Here is a 16,376-nt window from a genome sequence, read left to right as displayed (position 1 = left end):
CTGTCTGTTTGTGAAGGGGTACAGATACAATTTTTACATTGTAAAAAGGTGTCTCTCTTCTTAAAGATTTAGATTTTTCTCTCCTATCATATTTAAACATCCCATTTTATCAAACAGCAATGTCTGCAATGTCTGAAAAGCCGACTAAGTACAAATGAAGTGCAAATGATGAACGAAAAAAAGTACATTTTCAAAAAAACTGTTATTCCTTTTTTACATCGTGCAAGAGGACTTTTTTTGCTTCTGGAACTTAAAAGTGACCCAGATGTTAAACAGGCCATGTTCACAGCACCTCATTTAGATTTCATTCTGTTTGTTGATCAATAGAGATTCACTGATCAGGTTTTTTGAAGCCATTCAACAAAATCCATGTCTGATCCCAATATTGCTGATCACCGATTACAGCATCGAATCTATGCATTTTTCATGCCAGCAACATGCCATTCTACTTATCAAAGTTAAATGGGCTTTAAGAAGAACCTGTTTTTTTGTGCTTCCGAAGAGGTTTCTGCTTGTGCAGCATCCCTGTCTCAGTCCATAGCAACATGATGTTCTATCGATTGTTATATATCGGTGCATCAAACACCTGTTATCATGTTAAACAGTCAGTAGGATGTTCTTCTTAAACGCTGAGCTAGTTTTCCATCTAGTTTAATGCAGCCTTTCCAACAAGCTCAAATTGTGACTCTAGGGTCCCCAGAATGTTTTAAAAAGTGTAAGATGAGATATTGTTAATTATTTATTGCTTTTGCACTTTCCCAGTGATTTTTTCCTATTTGATTTCTATTGTTGAATCATAATTAGTGACCTTCAATGGGGCAAAAGTGTCCTGTCTGGCGATGTGGCAATAAGAATAATTGTCTTGATGCAAAAAGAGAGCCCCACAGATTTTGTTTTCACAAGTGGAGCAGTAAGGCTATTGCCATAGTGTTCCGCTTGATTTATGCATATAAATTGTTGCATTATAAATCATGCAGGGTGTATTAAGTTTTATGGAGACTGCAATGTAAGTAGAACAGGAAAGGAACAACAGAAAGAAAAGGAGAAAAGATTAAAGAAAGAGGAGATAAAAGGGGAGATAAGAGGAGTTGTTCACGATTCTTTCATGACCTCCTGGAAGAGTTGTTGATCTGCTCTTTGAGTAGTTTTGGTAGATCCCTCTCTCCTCAAAAGCTTGCTTGCTTGCTGTTCCAATTTTTTTTTCTCCATCATTTTTTATTAGGATTGTAATAAACACACAGCTGTGAAAAAATTCAAAAACAGTAGCAATATCAAGGCAACAAAACTATTCACTGCCCTGCACATATGAATATATAAAAAACATGCAATCAAAACCTGCGTTCTTGCCTCTAAAATGTATTGTATATTATATGAGAGGTATGCATTATTTCTATCATTGACCTTATAACTAGACAGTACATGTTATTTAAACCTCAGAGTAGCTCATGTTTCCTGCTAAAATTACAAGTTATTACATTTATTTTTAATGCAAAATGGAACCATCTTCTAAAGCCTAAAACTCTTCCCTCATAAGCCGTTTGTAAATTATTTCCTTATAAAGTTTAACAGCAACATAAAAAAGGTCATTGTGAAAGCGTACTTTCCAAGGCTGTGTGGGAAATTCACAGCACCACTTGGCATCCTGTTTGTTTCTGTTTTGGGGAAGAGCAAAGGAAACTCCTGTTATCAGGCTGTAGCACTCCTAATCTAACATACTTGTTGACATTAATTTTCATTGCAAAACAAAAAAAAAAAATAAAATGCAAAACAACAAAAAAGGTCAGAGGTACTTTTTTGAAGAGGGGAAAAATGAGGTCTTGCAGTTGAAAGGTCCTGCATTCTGAACTTCTTAAGAAAGCACAATAAACAATCACATGTTCTCCCACAAAATAATAACATACGGAAATCCCTCACCAGCATGAGAGGCCCTGTTTTTTTCCTGGTACATTTGGTGCAGTAAAACAGGTTGCACAACCCCCCTAAAGCATTATCTCTACCTCTTTACTGCACAGCATCATCTAATCAATTTCTCCCAGAGCAGATAACTCTGGGTTATCTCTTGCACTGTCAAGCACTCATATTCCCTAACACCTGATCCCCAGTTAAATGATGGATGGATGGATGGATGGATGGATGGATGGATGGATGGATGGATGGATGGATGGATATCCTGAGGAAAGGTTTCTATCTCGCAAATATCTGTTCAAACATGCCAGGTTTTCCTGCTGTTACCTTCAGACAGAGCCTTTTCTCTATTCATCAATGAAAATCGACTTCACCTTGACATTAACTGAGGAGGTGATTAATTCATTCACCAAATGAGATTCAATTTCTGCACCACTGTTTTGTCTCTGCCACTTCTGTATGAGCAGCTCTGATGAAAAAAAAAACACTATGAAACTTTGGTGATTATATATTAAATATACTTTTAGCTTTAGAGTTTTTCTTAGTGACACTCACCAATAATTAGTGAAGTATTTAATAGAGAGAGTTCACATGGAAATATTTCCCTTAGTGTAAATTTCAGGTTTGTTTTTATTATGTCAACAAATTTTTGCTGCCATTACACTGCTTATCTTAAAAAATGTTTATCTTAAAATACTCTGAAGTTGGACACATACAGAAAGAGAAAGAGACCATTGACCATACCTCAGGAAGAGGGAAATATATGTATTTAGGTAAAAAATGATGTTTTTACAGTCAATAAAAATGTTGGTCGCACAAAGAAAACGAATGTCTACATGAATGCATTGTTGTTAGTGCACAAATAAATTGTTGGTGCCACTTTTGATAATTGCATTTATTATAAATACATCTAATGGCTTTTTATGAATGAAATAAGTTCATAGAACAGAACAGAATAGAATATGATCAACTAAAATAGAATAGTCTTTTGTATTTCTACAGTGATGAAATACATTTGTATTTGCAATAATTTAGGGAATAGATAAGAGGATTTTATCAAACATTTCAAACTGGGGCACATTTTTTTTGTATAGGTTATACCAAACAAAAGAAGAAAAAAACAACATTAAAATGTATATTTTAGACATGTCTTCATCAGATAAAAATCTGGGGCAGTTTGTTAGTTTTCCTCTTCGACCAAAATCTTCCATTTGTTTAGTGTTACATAACAATAAGGAGGAAATTATTATACAATGTTTGGCTGCTATATTGGCAGCTCATAACCCAGACATAGTTTATGAAGTGGAATTGAGTCCATGTTATTACTATTTGTTGGTGTATATTACTGTCACTATTTATTTTGGTTACTTACAGCACTGCAGGGCATTGATGATTATTGATGCATATTTCTCAGAACCTGCTAACATGTGTAGTACTGACACATAAAGACTTTTCCCTCAAGCCTTGTGTAAAGAGAGCACATCATTCTATGAAACATATGTTTCTCCTTAAAGATGTATCGACATTAAAGAACCACTCATGTTTCCAAGTGATGGGTTAAGAGTCATAGCTAAACTTTTCAGGGTTTGTGATGTGGATACCTCCAGGCTGCTTATTTTTTAAGTTTATCCTCCAAGTTTTCATCACAGAAGAAAAAATTCAGCAAAAATTTCATTTCACAAGATAATGTTATGTTTGTTTCCACTAACAAGGAAGAAAAGACTAGAGGTGCTTGTTGCAACAGGTACATAGGTATCCATTTTTTACATTTAAATTAATAACAACTTGCAAAATAAACAAAGAATAAAAGGAGGAACATCTGGTTATGCCAGCAGTAAATTACAGGAATTTAAAACATGTGACTTTATCTAAGAGCCAGATTTTCATTCCTCTCCTGTTTAGAGGATCACATTACGAGATTTTATTAAGGAATTTACCCCACAGATTAGGGAAAGTCCATGAGCTGTGCATTTCTGCAAAACCAGGTGTTAAGAGCAACATTAAAAATCCTGCAATGGGTTTAAATTGTAATGCTGAAACAGAAATTGGCATCCAAAGTAAATTCTCTTTCACTGTAGGCTAAAATTTCGTAAGCAATGCAATGCTATGATTTATGTAAGTATGGCTTTGTTTTATAAACACATCCCATCAGCATGTTTGGGTTTGATTGATGCTCAGTTGCTGGAATTCATTGTATTTTATTACACTGTCAGATTACTGTAAGGCCTATAAGTTTAAAAAGCTAATGACTATGTAATTTAAATTTAAAGAAATGACTCTCAGATATCTGCTATGGGGGTAAGCAATCAGCAGTTTCTCCTTTAAATTGATTTTATAACTTAATCTTGCTTTCCTTCGCACTGTTCCCAGTTAGTCCTCGAAAATTACTCTCCAGACTGTTTCCACTATTTACATGGTACTTAAAAGTTATTGACTTGAAATGCGTTTATTATAATTTCTTCATTTCTTTTAAGACCTGCCTGTGCAATAAGTTTGTCGTTAGGAACAGTAGAAGTACTTGAACTTGAACTTTTATCTAAAATGCACTAAAAAGCTGTGAGGGCCTTCAAGGCCGTTACTGCTGGCCTAAAATCAATCAGAAACACTGACCTACACTCACAACCTAAACTTGAATTTTCATTTTTCCAAACAATCCATTCTCTTAATTTTGTAGCGTTTCTCTTGGCTGTGCTGCTTCAATTTGATTTATATGGTTGCTATTTTGCCTTTATTTTCCAATCAGATGTCAGCCTTAGTTTAATGCTATGTCAGTGAAATCTCCCCAGGGCCTTCAGAATCAGCAGTGCTGGCTGAGATTACCATAACAATTTTAGTGAGGAACGTTGATTTCAACCAATCAGATTTCAGATTTGCCCCACTGGGCCAATTAGCGGGCCCACCCTAACATCAGCATTTTCTTTCCTCTGAATGGACAGTTAGAGCAAGATGTTTACACTCAAGTTAAGCTACAGACCATCTGCATTTTAGTTTTGCTTCTGTTAAAAAGTTTTGTCTGGCCTCAATGGCTGATACTACTTCTTTCCGTAAAAATTCAAAAAATGATACTGCTTAAATAGAGATACTAAGACTTCCTGCACCAAGACAGATGGATGGATTTTGTTTATGAATAATCAGCATCTCTGGTGAGTGTGATATATTTTATTTTTATGCTTTATGTGCTATTTTATCTGGTATTTTGATGCATATTGAGTCTAAACGGTATTTCATGATGTAAATAAGGAGGAGCTTTGGTTATAGAGTAGAGGATAGCGGTTGTCTTTACTGGGCTTCTTGCTTAATTTACCTCCGTATTAACCCCTCACATTAATCTTCATATTGTTACATTTCATATTTAAATACCATTGGGGGATTCTGTTATGAAAATGCAAAAGTGGTGAGATTAACCTCTTGACACCCATCATTGCAAATTGACCTTCAAATATTGCCTATAGATAGATTTGGACGTCAAGGGATAAGAATTAGATTAAGTGAGGGTTGCTCAATGAAGGTAAAAATTAAAGTCTGGTTTAAAATGTTTACTCTGCTCATCTGATTCATAACTTGAAAAATATTTTTTTCTACATTTGAAGCTGCAGATTCTTAAGAGCAAATTTCCCCACTTTGCACATAGAGAGACTAAAAACTGCAATCACTCTTTTTTTCTAAATAGCTCAATTGTTTGAACAACCTGACTCTCAATTTTCGGCAGTCATGCTCTCCTAAGCTTGTTTTTGCAGCCACTTGCATGTTTTCCTAACATCCACTTTGGCACAATCCCCCTCTGCTGAAGAAAAACACAGAGCATTGTGCTTCATCCACCATGCTCAAGCATGTGCGTTCTGTTTTAAGTGACATCATCAGGTTTCCTCCTCGAACCTAGCATTTTGCATGTAGGCAAAAAAAAAGCAGTTTCTTTATTATGGATCCCCATTAGTGACAGCTTAATGCTAATGTTCTTCCTAGGCTCCAGACAATGAAAATTATACCAGTGACATAAACAGAAATAAAATACATTTTGAAAATAGACAGCTGTCTACATAAGTCAATGTAAATCTTCCAACATTACAATACTAACCAAACTTAAACCACTGAATCAATATACCAAGTTTTGACACATAATTTTTTCCATATTTACATGTTGCTGTGCATGAATATTAATACTAGTCACTATAATCCCAATATGAGCTTAAAATAACTAATGTTAAATTAACAAATTAAAAGTTTACTTTAAACAGAACTTTATATCTAAATTTGTCTAATAGGTTCCACTGATGCATTGCTCTGTAAAGAATAGTTCTTTTAATGGCCATAACTTATAAGTTGAAATTAACATGTCTTATAAGCTGTATAAATGATTTATAATGGTACCTACAGATGATGACTTTAGGCTTTGTAAGCACACATTTCGAATAAATTAAACCGGTAATATGGAACCCTATCTTTGCCATAAAAGCATTTTAATTGTCTATGCATGAATTTAACAATAGTCTTATACGGTATTTACATCTCAGGGTATTACAAGTTGCTCGGTTTTGTATTTCCTTTATTTCTGCTGTTGCATTGCATTCAGCTCACTAGAGCGAAGTCTTTGGATCTCTGTTGCTCCTCCAGACTTCCTACAGTACAGCCTTCAAGGTTCCTTTCTGAATAATGCTGTCTTTTTCCAACTTGTCAGGTTAGGTGAACATCAGTCGTTTTTCCCAATCTTCTCTCTGATCTGTTGCTCTGTTCACTAACCTGATGTTTGTTTACTAATGTTCTGTAATAATTATAAAAGATGCTGGTGAAGATTCTCAGTCATCCAGGTCATAGTCATTCCAAAAAAGTAAAAAAAAAAAAAAACGTTGTTTTCCAAGTTTGTAGACATTTCGCTTCCCATCCAGGAAGCTTTTTCAATTCAAAATGTCAGTAATGGCATTGAGTTTGAGGCTTAATAGAGTGGACTAAAATCAAAGCCTCGTTTTGGCCTAGAAAACATGCAAATCGAAATGGATTTTTTAAACTTTTTTCTTTACTTTTTTGGAATTATAACAGATCTTTTGGGAACAGCTGCATCCATGTTTACTGAAGTTGGATCACATTGAAATGGGCGACTTCTGAATCCAGCTGTCTGTAAAGGGTTGTGTTCTGTAGTATCAGCTTAAATAGAGCTGAATACTGACCTTTTCCATCCATAGTTGGGGATCTGATCCAAAACTAAAATCAAGACTTTGACGAGTAAACATGTCCCATCATGAAACATGAAACAATGTGAAAATTTTATAGGGTATGAACACTTTAACAAGGTGCCTAAAGCAGGATGAAGCAGGATGATTACGAAAACGGGTTCTGACTTTTTTTAAATTTATTTCCTTGTAATTGTAATTTGCAGCCCTTCATTACATTATGATAATAAGAATCAGATTGTAAGTATGTAGGAAATCTGCTGGAACATCTTTAACATGTTTTTAATCTGTCATGTCTGCTAAGGATTTATGAAAAGTTTTACCCTTGCCTTAAGCACAGCATAGATTAAATCCTGATTTAGTGTTAAGTGAGTACTTTCTTCATAAAGATAAAGGAAGTTTCATGGCCAGGATTTTCCCAGCTGTATATTGATAAAAAAAATCTTTCTTTTCACATCTCTTTGGCACACCTTAGACCATGGCAGTGACTCAGAGTCCGATGGCACACCTAACAGGAAGATGCCGGACCTTCACAAGGACGACATGTTGGCGCGTCGCACATCAGTCACAGAGCTGCGGACCGCCATGCCTTTTAACCAGTACCTACCCAACAGGAGCAACCAGAGCGGATATGTTCCAGCTCCACTTCGCAAAAAAAAGAATGACAAGGAAGATGGAGGGCGCCAGACCTGCAGTACTGCAACCTCACCTGTAGGAGGAGACAGACCTTGTAGGTGAGTGTCAGGAATCAAAAAGAGCTGAAAGAGGGTTACGTCTTTAAACTTCATGACTGAAGAAAATGCATTAACATTTTGTTCAAATAATAATAAGGTATGTTTATTCTTTGCAAATAATGTTAGTTAAATTCAATGATTTATACATTATTATTTTAATTTAGAGTACCAGTTATCAGTTTGAAAAACAATATGGATGAAGGAACCAAGATTGCTAATGTTACTGACCGATCCGGAAACAAATATAAGAAAGCAAAGTTCTTGTAGCTGCATGTCCAGATGATCTTCAGGTACATCAGAATAATGATATATACCATCAAAAGGTTCATGTATTTCAGTGATTCCATTCATATTGTAAAACTTGTATAGATTCATTACACACTTAATATTAATTTGAATGATTATGGTCTAGAGCAGAGGTCTTCAACGTTTTTCAGGCTAAGGACCCCTAAACTGAGGGCGAGATGGAGCAGGGACCCCCTAATTATATATATTATATGAAAGTGTGTTATATCAAACTGGTCCTATAGTCACTCTATTACAGATGGAGTAATGTAACTATATTATTTCCGTCCAGGGATTATTAAAGTATTTCTGATTCTGATTCCTGGTTGATGGGACAGGTGTTGTGAATGAAACGGTGCCCCAGGTGAAAGAGCTTCTGTGTGTCGCTGAATGTGTGCATTGATGACTGAGAGACATCTTCTGCCTCCATTTATCTGTTTACTACACTGTCTTGAATCAATGTTAATGTGGATTTGAAGACATTTCAATTAGTGGAAAAAAACTTCAGGGGGTAATATGAACAAAAAGTCTAATCAACCAAAACTTTTGCAAACCCCATGCAGTACCTCTGTGGACACCCTAGGGGTTGCGGACCCCCTGTTGAAGACCTATGGTCTAGAGCTCATGCATATTAAAAGTGCATTTTCAAAATGTTTGCATATAACCTGAAAAAAAAAAAACATTTTAACACCGTCAATGAATGTAAAGTTTTGTTCACAATAATTCCTGTTTAAAACTATGAAAAAAAAGTCACTAACACACATCACAAAGAAGATAAACTACAAAAGGTTATTACAAAAAAAGATAATGTTTTTTTTTGTTGTTGTTGTTTTTTGGAAATGAATAGCCCAGAGTTTTACAGTGAAGTCACAGAATCCAGTGGAAACTCTCCATAGTCAGTGATGGTTCCTGGCATCTGTTATCAATGCCAAACATAACAAAACCTTTCAGCTGCTGACTCTTTTTCTCTGTTTCATTTTTCTTCTGATTGGACTGGATGATGCGTATTTTTATTGACTTTCACTAAAGCAGGAGTTTGAACTATGCTGCATAGTTCAGCATTAAGCTGCTTTAGGTCTGAAGGGCTTATTGGAATATATCGGTATGCCATATTATTACCAGTGAGCACAGGGTTCAGACATTTCATCACAAGTTTCACATTTTTTCTTACCCACTGGATTCCTTTTTATTCTTTTCTTTTCTAACTGTTGTGTTTATGACCACCTGATTTGACTAAAGCTACAGTTTAGTGAAACGCGTCATCATTTTAGTTTATATCTAAAGATAGCTCTGATGAAATGCAGATAACTGATTCAAAGTAAAAAAAAATAGAAATTATTTTCAGTCAGTTTTACAATTTGTTTCAATTGCCCAAAAGTAGAGTTTTTTCATACCAACGTGTGTGCAGTTTGTTATGTGAATCACTCATTATTTGCTGCTAGTAGTCCAAATTTATCATAAATTCATTCTTTCTTTTCATGTTTGTCCTCCTCCTGTCTTTCCCTCCCTCATGTCCTGTGACCATGACATCATAATACTCCTCATGTCACTCATTTTCCTCCAACCTGATTATGTGCTCCTATTTTTTCCAATGTGTGTTGCAAATTGATGTTATGAAAGTCCAAAAGAAAGCCCTGTCTTAGTCCTCCCACTTAGAGAGTCCCATAGCCCTTCTCCCACTCCACACATTGAACCACAGATTCAAGAGAACAAGAGCGAAGACGATGAGAGGGATGTAAAGCTGAGTGCTTCCTCACCTTGCATTGTGATCCATGCTGTGGGAATAAGAAGGAGCAGTGAGCCTCTACGATGTGGCCTCTACCAGGCCAACTCGGAGCCCCCTAGGGAAACCATCACTCAGCTAAAGGGCACCTCTGAACAAAGGTCAAAATCCATATCCTAAATTCCACACCTGATTCTGATTTATATTTCCTCTAATTCTCTTTTGATATATTTTTTGTTATACCCTTTTCTGATTAAGCAATCATCTTAGACTGTCTCTTAATTTTTCTTTATAAATATTTAACCAGAAATATGTGTTGAAAAAACATAACAGTTTCCCCTCTGTTATAATGTTTAAGCCAAAAATGTAGCCATAATGGCCCATCATCATTTAGTGGTTCGTAGAAACACTTTCAAGAGTCTAACCTTTCAATTCAATTCAGTTTATTTATACAGTGCCAATTCAAAACACGTCAGCTCAAGGCACTTTACAGTTTAACCAGATCATACAGTCAAATTGATTCAGTTTTCAACCTGAGAAAAACCAGTTGATTGCATCAACTCATTGCATCAAAGACAATTCCTCACACTAAGCATGCTTGTAGTGACAGTGGAGAGTAAAACTCCCTTTTAACAGGAAGAAACCTCCAGCAGAATCAGCCTCAGTGTGAGCGGCCATCTGCCGAGGCCGACTGGGGTTCAGGAGACAGAAACAGAGATCCAGTAAGAAGCAAAGATACCTTTATCACTGGAGAGAATCTGGAATCAAACCTTTTTTTAACGTCTCTTTGCTTTATTAACATTTGGAGACATTTCTGTGTCCTGCTACAGTCATATCTCAGCTTGCTGGGATTTAAGAATACTGTCAGGGTTTTTACATCTGGATATTTATATTTCAAGTTTTGGAAAACTGTACATAATAATTTCAGCAGATGTAGATCTTTTAAGAAACAATATTCAGTGTTATCCATCGACGTAACCATATATAGTTCCTATTGGTAGAAAACAGTTCCAACTTTCCTTTTTTCTTATCTGACTACTTTACACTGCTGTAATTATGAGATTAGATTTTACACTATAAATCCTTTTCAGCAGCTTAACTATTAGCTAAGAAGTTTCTGCGCAAATTCATAGCTGGTTGGGACACAGAATGAACATACAGGCTTTTCTTTATTGAACCAGACAAAGTTTGTACCCAGTGGGCCACCCAGAGGCCATAAATTAGGCTTCAAGTTTGAAGCAACAAGGTGGGGATTATAAACTGCAAACTGAATTATGAACTGAAACATTTCTTACAATCCCAGCTTGTTCCAGGACTGGGAGTATTTTTTTTATTTTTTTTGGAAAATGACATTTAAGGGCTCCTAAGTTATTTCATAATCCGGCCTGTTTTTTCATTTTTTTTTTCTTTTGTTTTTTTTTTATAAAAAAGCCAACATTTATTTTAGTCCTGTTGGTTTGTTGTTACGAGGAACCACCCCTCGGGTTCCTTTTTTTCCGACTTTTTGGCACAGATGTTAGGGCTTTGGTTTACTCTTAGAATTATAGGAATGTGTGTGTGTTTTTTAAAGGACTATGTGTTTTAAGTGTGCTTTAAAAAAAATATATAAGATGGAGCTCTTGATATTGATATTTACACTTAAACATTACTACATTTAGAGACCACAATTCTTTTTTATTTGTTTCCATTATAAGCTTTACTAAAAGTAGATGCCTTAAAAATGTGTTATTACAGTACTTTTCAAGACTCCCTGTTTTTTAATAGTCAAACTTTTGTATGTTTTTATATCCTATATAAATAGCAAACACACATGGGTATTTGTTAAAACAAAGGGAAATTTTGCGTCATTTAAAATTTCTTACCAATATAAATCTGAAAAATTAGGCATTCATCTGTATTCAGCCTGCTTAACACTAATATTCTTTTTTTTATTATTATTTCAAGACCAGTAGTTGTTTCTTCGTGAGTCAGTCTGTGTAAATTGATATCAGCATAAATACGGCTGTAACATGGTGGTGGCAGCATTATGCATTGGGAACTTTCTTACTCATTATTTTTGGTATAATATTAGAGGAATATATGAATATTTTTCACATTGTACCATAATAGCTATTTATCCATCCATCAATTTTCTCCCGGTTGCTCCTTCAGGGTTATGGGGGTGGCTGGTGCCTATCTCCAGCAGCCTATGAGCAAAATGTGGGGTAGTCCATCGCATGGGAGCACAGAGACACACAAGCATGCACACACACATTCACACCTGAGGACAATTTAGGGACAGCAACTAACCTAACAGCCATGCTTGAAACAGGGAGAACCAGCTCGGGGTCTTTCTGCATGGCATTGGCATCAATACCATGCAGAAAGACCTCGGGCTGGGAATTCAATCCAATACCATCTTGCTGCAAGCAACAGTGCTACAAACAACGCCACTGTGCAAACCACAACTTATATTTATGTAGGGATTAATTTTACAAAATCCCAATCCATAGAAAGACTTTTGATCTGGAAAGGCAACTCATTCTACTGCACAATAGCACCACCAACAACAATACCTGAATAGTTTTCAAGTATGTTAACTAACTCAGTAACAGCTATTCTGCTACACATTAACCTATAGAACATACATAAGAGGTCAAACTGGCTATATTAACATAACAAGCCAGCAATTGCACAAAGCCAGTTAGCACTTTCCCCTAGCCATCTAGTTTTCAGTCCACAATTGTCTGTCTTCATTTTTTTCAAAGCAGTAAGAGTAGCAGTGCAGAAACCTTTACTTCGCGCGTTTCTTTCTCTAAATTTCTTTTTGAAACTGAACACACAGGACACAAAAGTGAGAGCAGCGATTGCACATAGTGCTTTGATGTTACTTTTGTCCAAGATGCATGATTAGTTATACGTTTAGAGTGAATTTGATATTAATACAGTCAATCCAGCAAAGGCTGCAAGGATGCAGAGGTAGACGATTTTACTAGATTTGACTGAAATCATGTACCGGTAATATAGAAAAGATGGACACAAATAAAATTTCCCTACATGTTAAGGGTGGTTACAGACTGCAATGTGTGGCGATCACTCCTCTAATTTATGATCAGTGAGGCCCTCACTGATTGGTTTTGGGCCATACATCAGCTACAAAAGTTAAGCCTTTCTTGCTTTCTTGTGTCACATCGCAAGCATCTGTGTGCATTTTAATGTCATTCCCGAATTTTGCCCATCGCTTTGCTGGAGGAGGGCAAGTGACTCTCACCTTATTGCACAACTCCCATAGCAAATGAAAGGAGAGAGATCAAGTTGTGTCTGCACTGAGCCCATGAGTCTCAGGATCATGTAAACTGAAAAAACATGCAACATATTCCAGAAAATGCTTGAAAGGCACTCTAGTGGCAATCAGTTTCTTTTGAAAATATCCCAATTTCAAAAAGAAATTTGCAGGAACCAAATAATTATTTTTTGTTATTATTTTTTGTCATTAAAACAGCCATCAGATAAAGTGTGTGCACCTTTAAAAATGTGGCCATGAGCCTATAACTGTACAATATGTGCAGACAAATCCACACATAAAAAAAAAAAAAACAGCCTGCACGTGTGACCCGCCCTCAGGATGTGAGGAAATGAGGTCTTCTTCCATCCCTGACCCTGAGCAGATTAGGTCTGAAGGCCGGCCCTCTCCCTGCCAGCAGCCGGCCACTTTCTCTCTCCACACTTTGGTTTAGAGTCCAATAAAAACTTCCAGCAAAGTAGCTGTTCAGAAAACAGTAACAAAACAAGAAGTGTTGAAGTGACTTTGGTTTTACTGGCTCCAAGCTGTTTTCACATCCCAGCTGCTCTAAACAGACCTGTTAGCATGCAGTGTTTTGTTTGATTTACGACCTCACAACCGTTCCATCTCAGGCTGCTCCAAAGGAATGCTGTCTGATTATATAGGAAGATACGAAGCAGCCAAACGCTTCAGTTTGCTTTGCTTTCTGCAGTGCTTCAACTCGCTCGTGCTCAGAGGACTTCTCCCAATACTTCGCGACTCTCTCTCCAAAAACCACCACTTCTGCCAGGAAACGTCAGACCACAGTAGACCAGCAGGTTGCAGGAGTTGCAGGTGCAGATGGGGATGATAAATGGATCTGTCAAATGCTGACCTCACCCAAATATGCTCCCAGTTCCTCTGATTTCCTTCCTGTGCCCACTGCCATGGCAACCACTTTAGCAAGAGCAACTGATGCAGGCAGAACGAAGGAAAGGAGTAAAAGAGAAGAACCAAGGGAGGAGAAATCTTGTTCGGACCGTATTCCTCCAAGAACGTGAGCTGAGTCGTTTTAATCTGATGCTTTGGACTCCATCTCCTTAATTTGCCTTGGTAGCTAAGGGATCTTTCTGTCCAAAGATCTTAGAGTGCCCTCTCCATCAGCATGATGTTGACCTCAGTGTGCAGTGCCCTGATTGGATTATGACCTACAAAATGCATGATATTCTCTGCATACACTGGGATCAGAGCTGCTGAGTTTGATTAGCAGAAATACAGTTGCACAGATAATGCATGAGAATGGAAAAATAAATTTTGATTTCTTTGCTTGTTTACTTGAAGAAACAATTGAGGGTGATGCTTTTTGTATTTTGAGGGCATAAAAATGAGGAACAATGGTTGATTTTATATTGAGACACATGTTATTGAGACAGATATTATCCCATCTGTACCAAACTCTTTGGCAGATTAATGATTTACTAAAAAGTGCCATGTGGTGAACAGACACTGCAGAAAAAAAAATCTGGTTTTGATTTGGGGAATTCTCTAAATTTAGTCTTTACTTTGCTCCAACCACAGGCCACAGTTCTTTTACACCAATCCACGATAACAGCAGCAGCTGTGTTTAAAAAGATGTGAAAAGTTTATGGATTCATGGGAGTCCATAAACGGTCTGTAAAACATTTGGAGCCACATCTTTCAAGTTGTTCATGTGCTGATTAAAGACGCATGAGCCCTCTTTATTTAGCTCTTCTATGCTAAATGCACCTTTTTCCCGCTGGCTCTGTGTTTTGCTTTGCAGTGCTGCAGTTTTATCTATATTTTAGAAAACAGTGCCCTCTTGTGTTTGGTTTAAGGCTTCTATTATTTTGATATGGGATGATTTATCAAGCAAACATTACAGAATTTTCATAGAATATGAATATGCTATGAAATTTAAATAAGATTTCATAGAATTTTTCCTGTCTTCAAAGACTCAGTTCTTTATTTCTCTGCTTATTTGCATGAGAAAATCAAATCTACTTTTTCATTAATCTTAGTGTTGTCTTTTTATGCTCATTCCTCTCTGTTTTTTAGCCACACAGATAATGTCTCAGATGATTCACAGTAAGTTGCATTTTGTAAAGCTTAAATGCTTTCAGTCTGCGATCAAAGTTAATACCTGAAGTCCTCGTTTATTGGCTAAAATCAATTTTGGTTTCATACGGGGGAGATGTTTTGAGGGGATTTTGGGGGGTCTTGCAGTTTTGAGTTGATACCTTTTACAGATTAACCCAGAAAATGATATTTGAAAAAATAACATTGGATCCCCATTTTTTTTTTTCAAAGGAATTCAATTTCATTTTATCAATTTATTTGACAGGGACACTATACATTAATTAATGTTGCTGCAAATGCACCTGAATTACAATTTTTATCTGTTGTCCCTGAACAGATCTTTAAAATTGTCTACCTGAAAACACAACAGTAAGAATTTTACGGTAAACATTACAATTATAAAAATATAAAGATATAACTCTTCAAATTTGGTTGACAACTCTTTCTTTGGTTTTACAGTGGTTATTTTACCCCATTCTTTTAACATTTTCACAGTGCGATAAAATAATATGTATCATAATCAAAATTCCATCACAAAACAGAATTTTGTGCCAGATTTCTGACCTTAGGCTTTCTGTGTCTGTAACAAAAAGATAAAGGTCTTCACATTTTATGCTGCATATAACATTACATATTAACTGCAAAAAGGGCTGTTAACATTGTTGAAGCTACATCCCAAGATTTCAGCCTTAATGTGACCTTAGTATTTCCAAAGGACTGACATTATTTCCATTAACAGTATGTATAATGAAAGAAAATCAAAAGGTTAAGTTTTGCCGTACTTCCTTCGTTTTATCTGCTGAAAGTCTTGCTCTCTCTGCCTGAATTAATGGCAAACATGCCTTAACGTGTCATAGAAATCGGCACATGGAAATGGCAAAAGGGAACAAATAGTGTTGTTTTACCACAAACAGAATGCCAAACTAAGTTTGCTATGTCATATTTTTTAGTGCAGCTTCCAGAGAAGTTATCACTGTATTGTTTTTGAGAAGCTCATGGAAATATATATATATCAAAACAACTCTAAAGGGATTCAAATTTTTTTATCTTAAATATGAGTGTAGTCTTATTTGATGTCCAAAATCAGCATTTACTATTTTTCAGTGATTTATTATATTTTATAATCTACATATCCAGGCGTTGGCTATGGATAAATATATTAGACCTGATCTGTAATCTGCGGCTCTGGAGCCTCAATTGGCTCTTTAGACAATTGACAATGGATC

The 16,376-nt window shown here is 36.1% G+C and overlaps 1 protein-coding gene across 1 annotated transcript in view; it reads left to right on the top strand.

Annotated features, from left to right (window-relative positions):
- The window catches only part of limch1 (LIM and calponin homology domains 1), a 112,866-nt gene that overhangs the window by 74,400 nt on the left and 22,090 nt on the right, over window positions 1-16,376 (top strand). Inside the window, exons 8-9 of the mRNA XM_015381822.1 lie at window positions 7,546-7,804; window positions 9,710-9,973. Of these exons, the coding sequence (XP_015237308.1) occupies window positions 7,546-7,804; window positions 9,710-9,973 (523 nt within the window). The remainder of the gene's footprint in view (window positions 1-7,545; window positions 7,805-9,709; window positions 9,974-16,376) is intronic.

This window comes from Cyprinodon variegatus, unplaced genomic scaffold (assembly GCF_000732505.1).
Source record: "Cyprinodon variegatus isolate N-32 unplaced genomic scaffold, C_variegatus-1.0 Scaffold242, whole genome shotgun sequence".
Taxonomy (NCBI): Eukaryota; Metazoa; Chordata; class Actinopteri; order Cyprinodontiformes; family Cyprinodontidae; genus Cyprinodon; species Cyprinodon variegatus.
The sequence above is the reverse complement of the archived record's forward strand: the minus strand, read 5'-3'. Positions and strand labels throughout refer to the sequence as shown.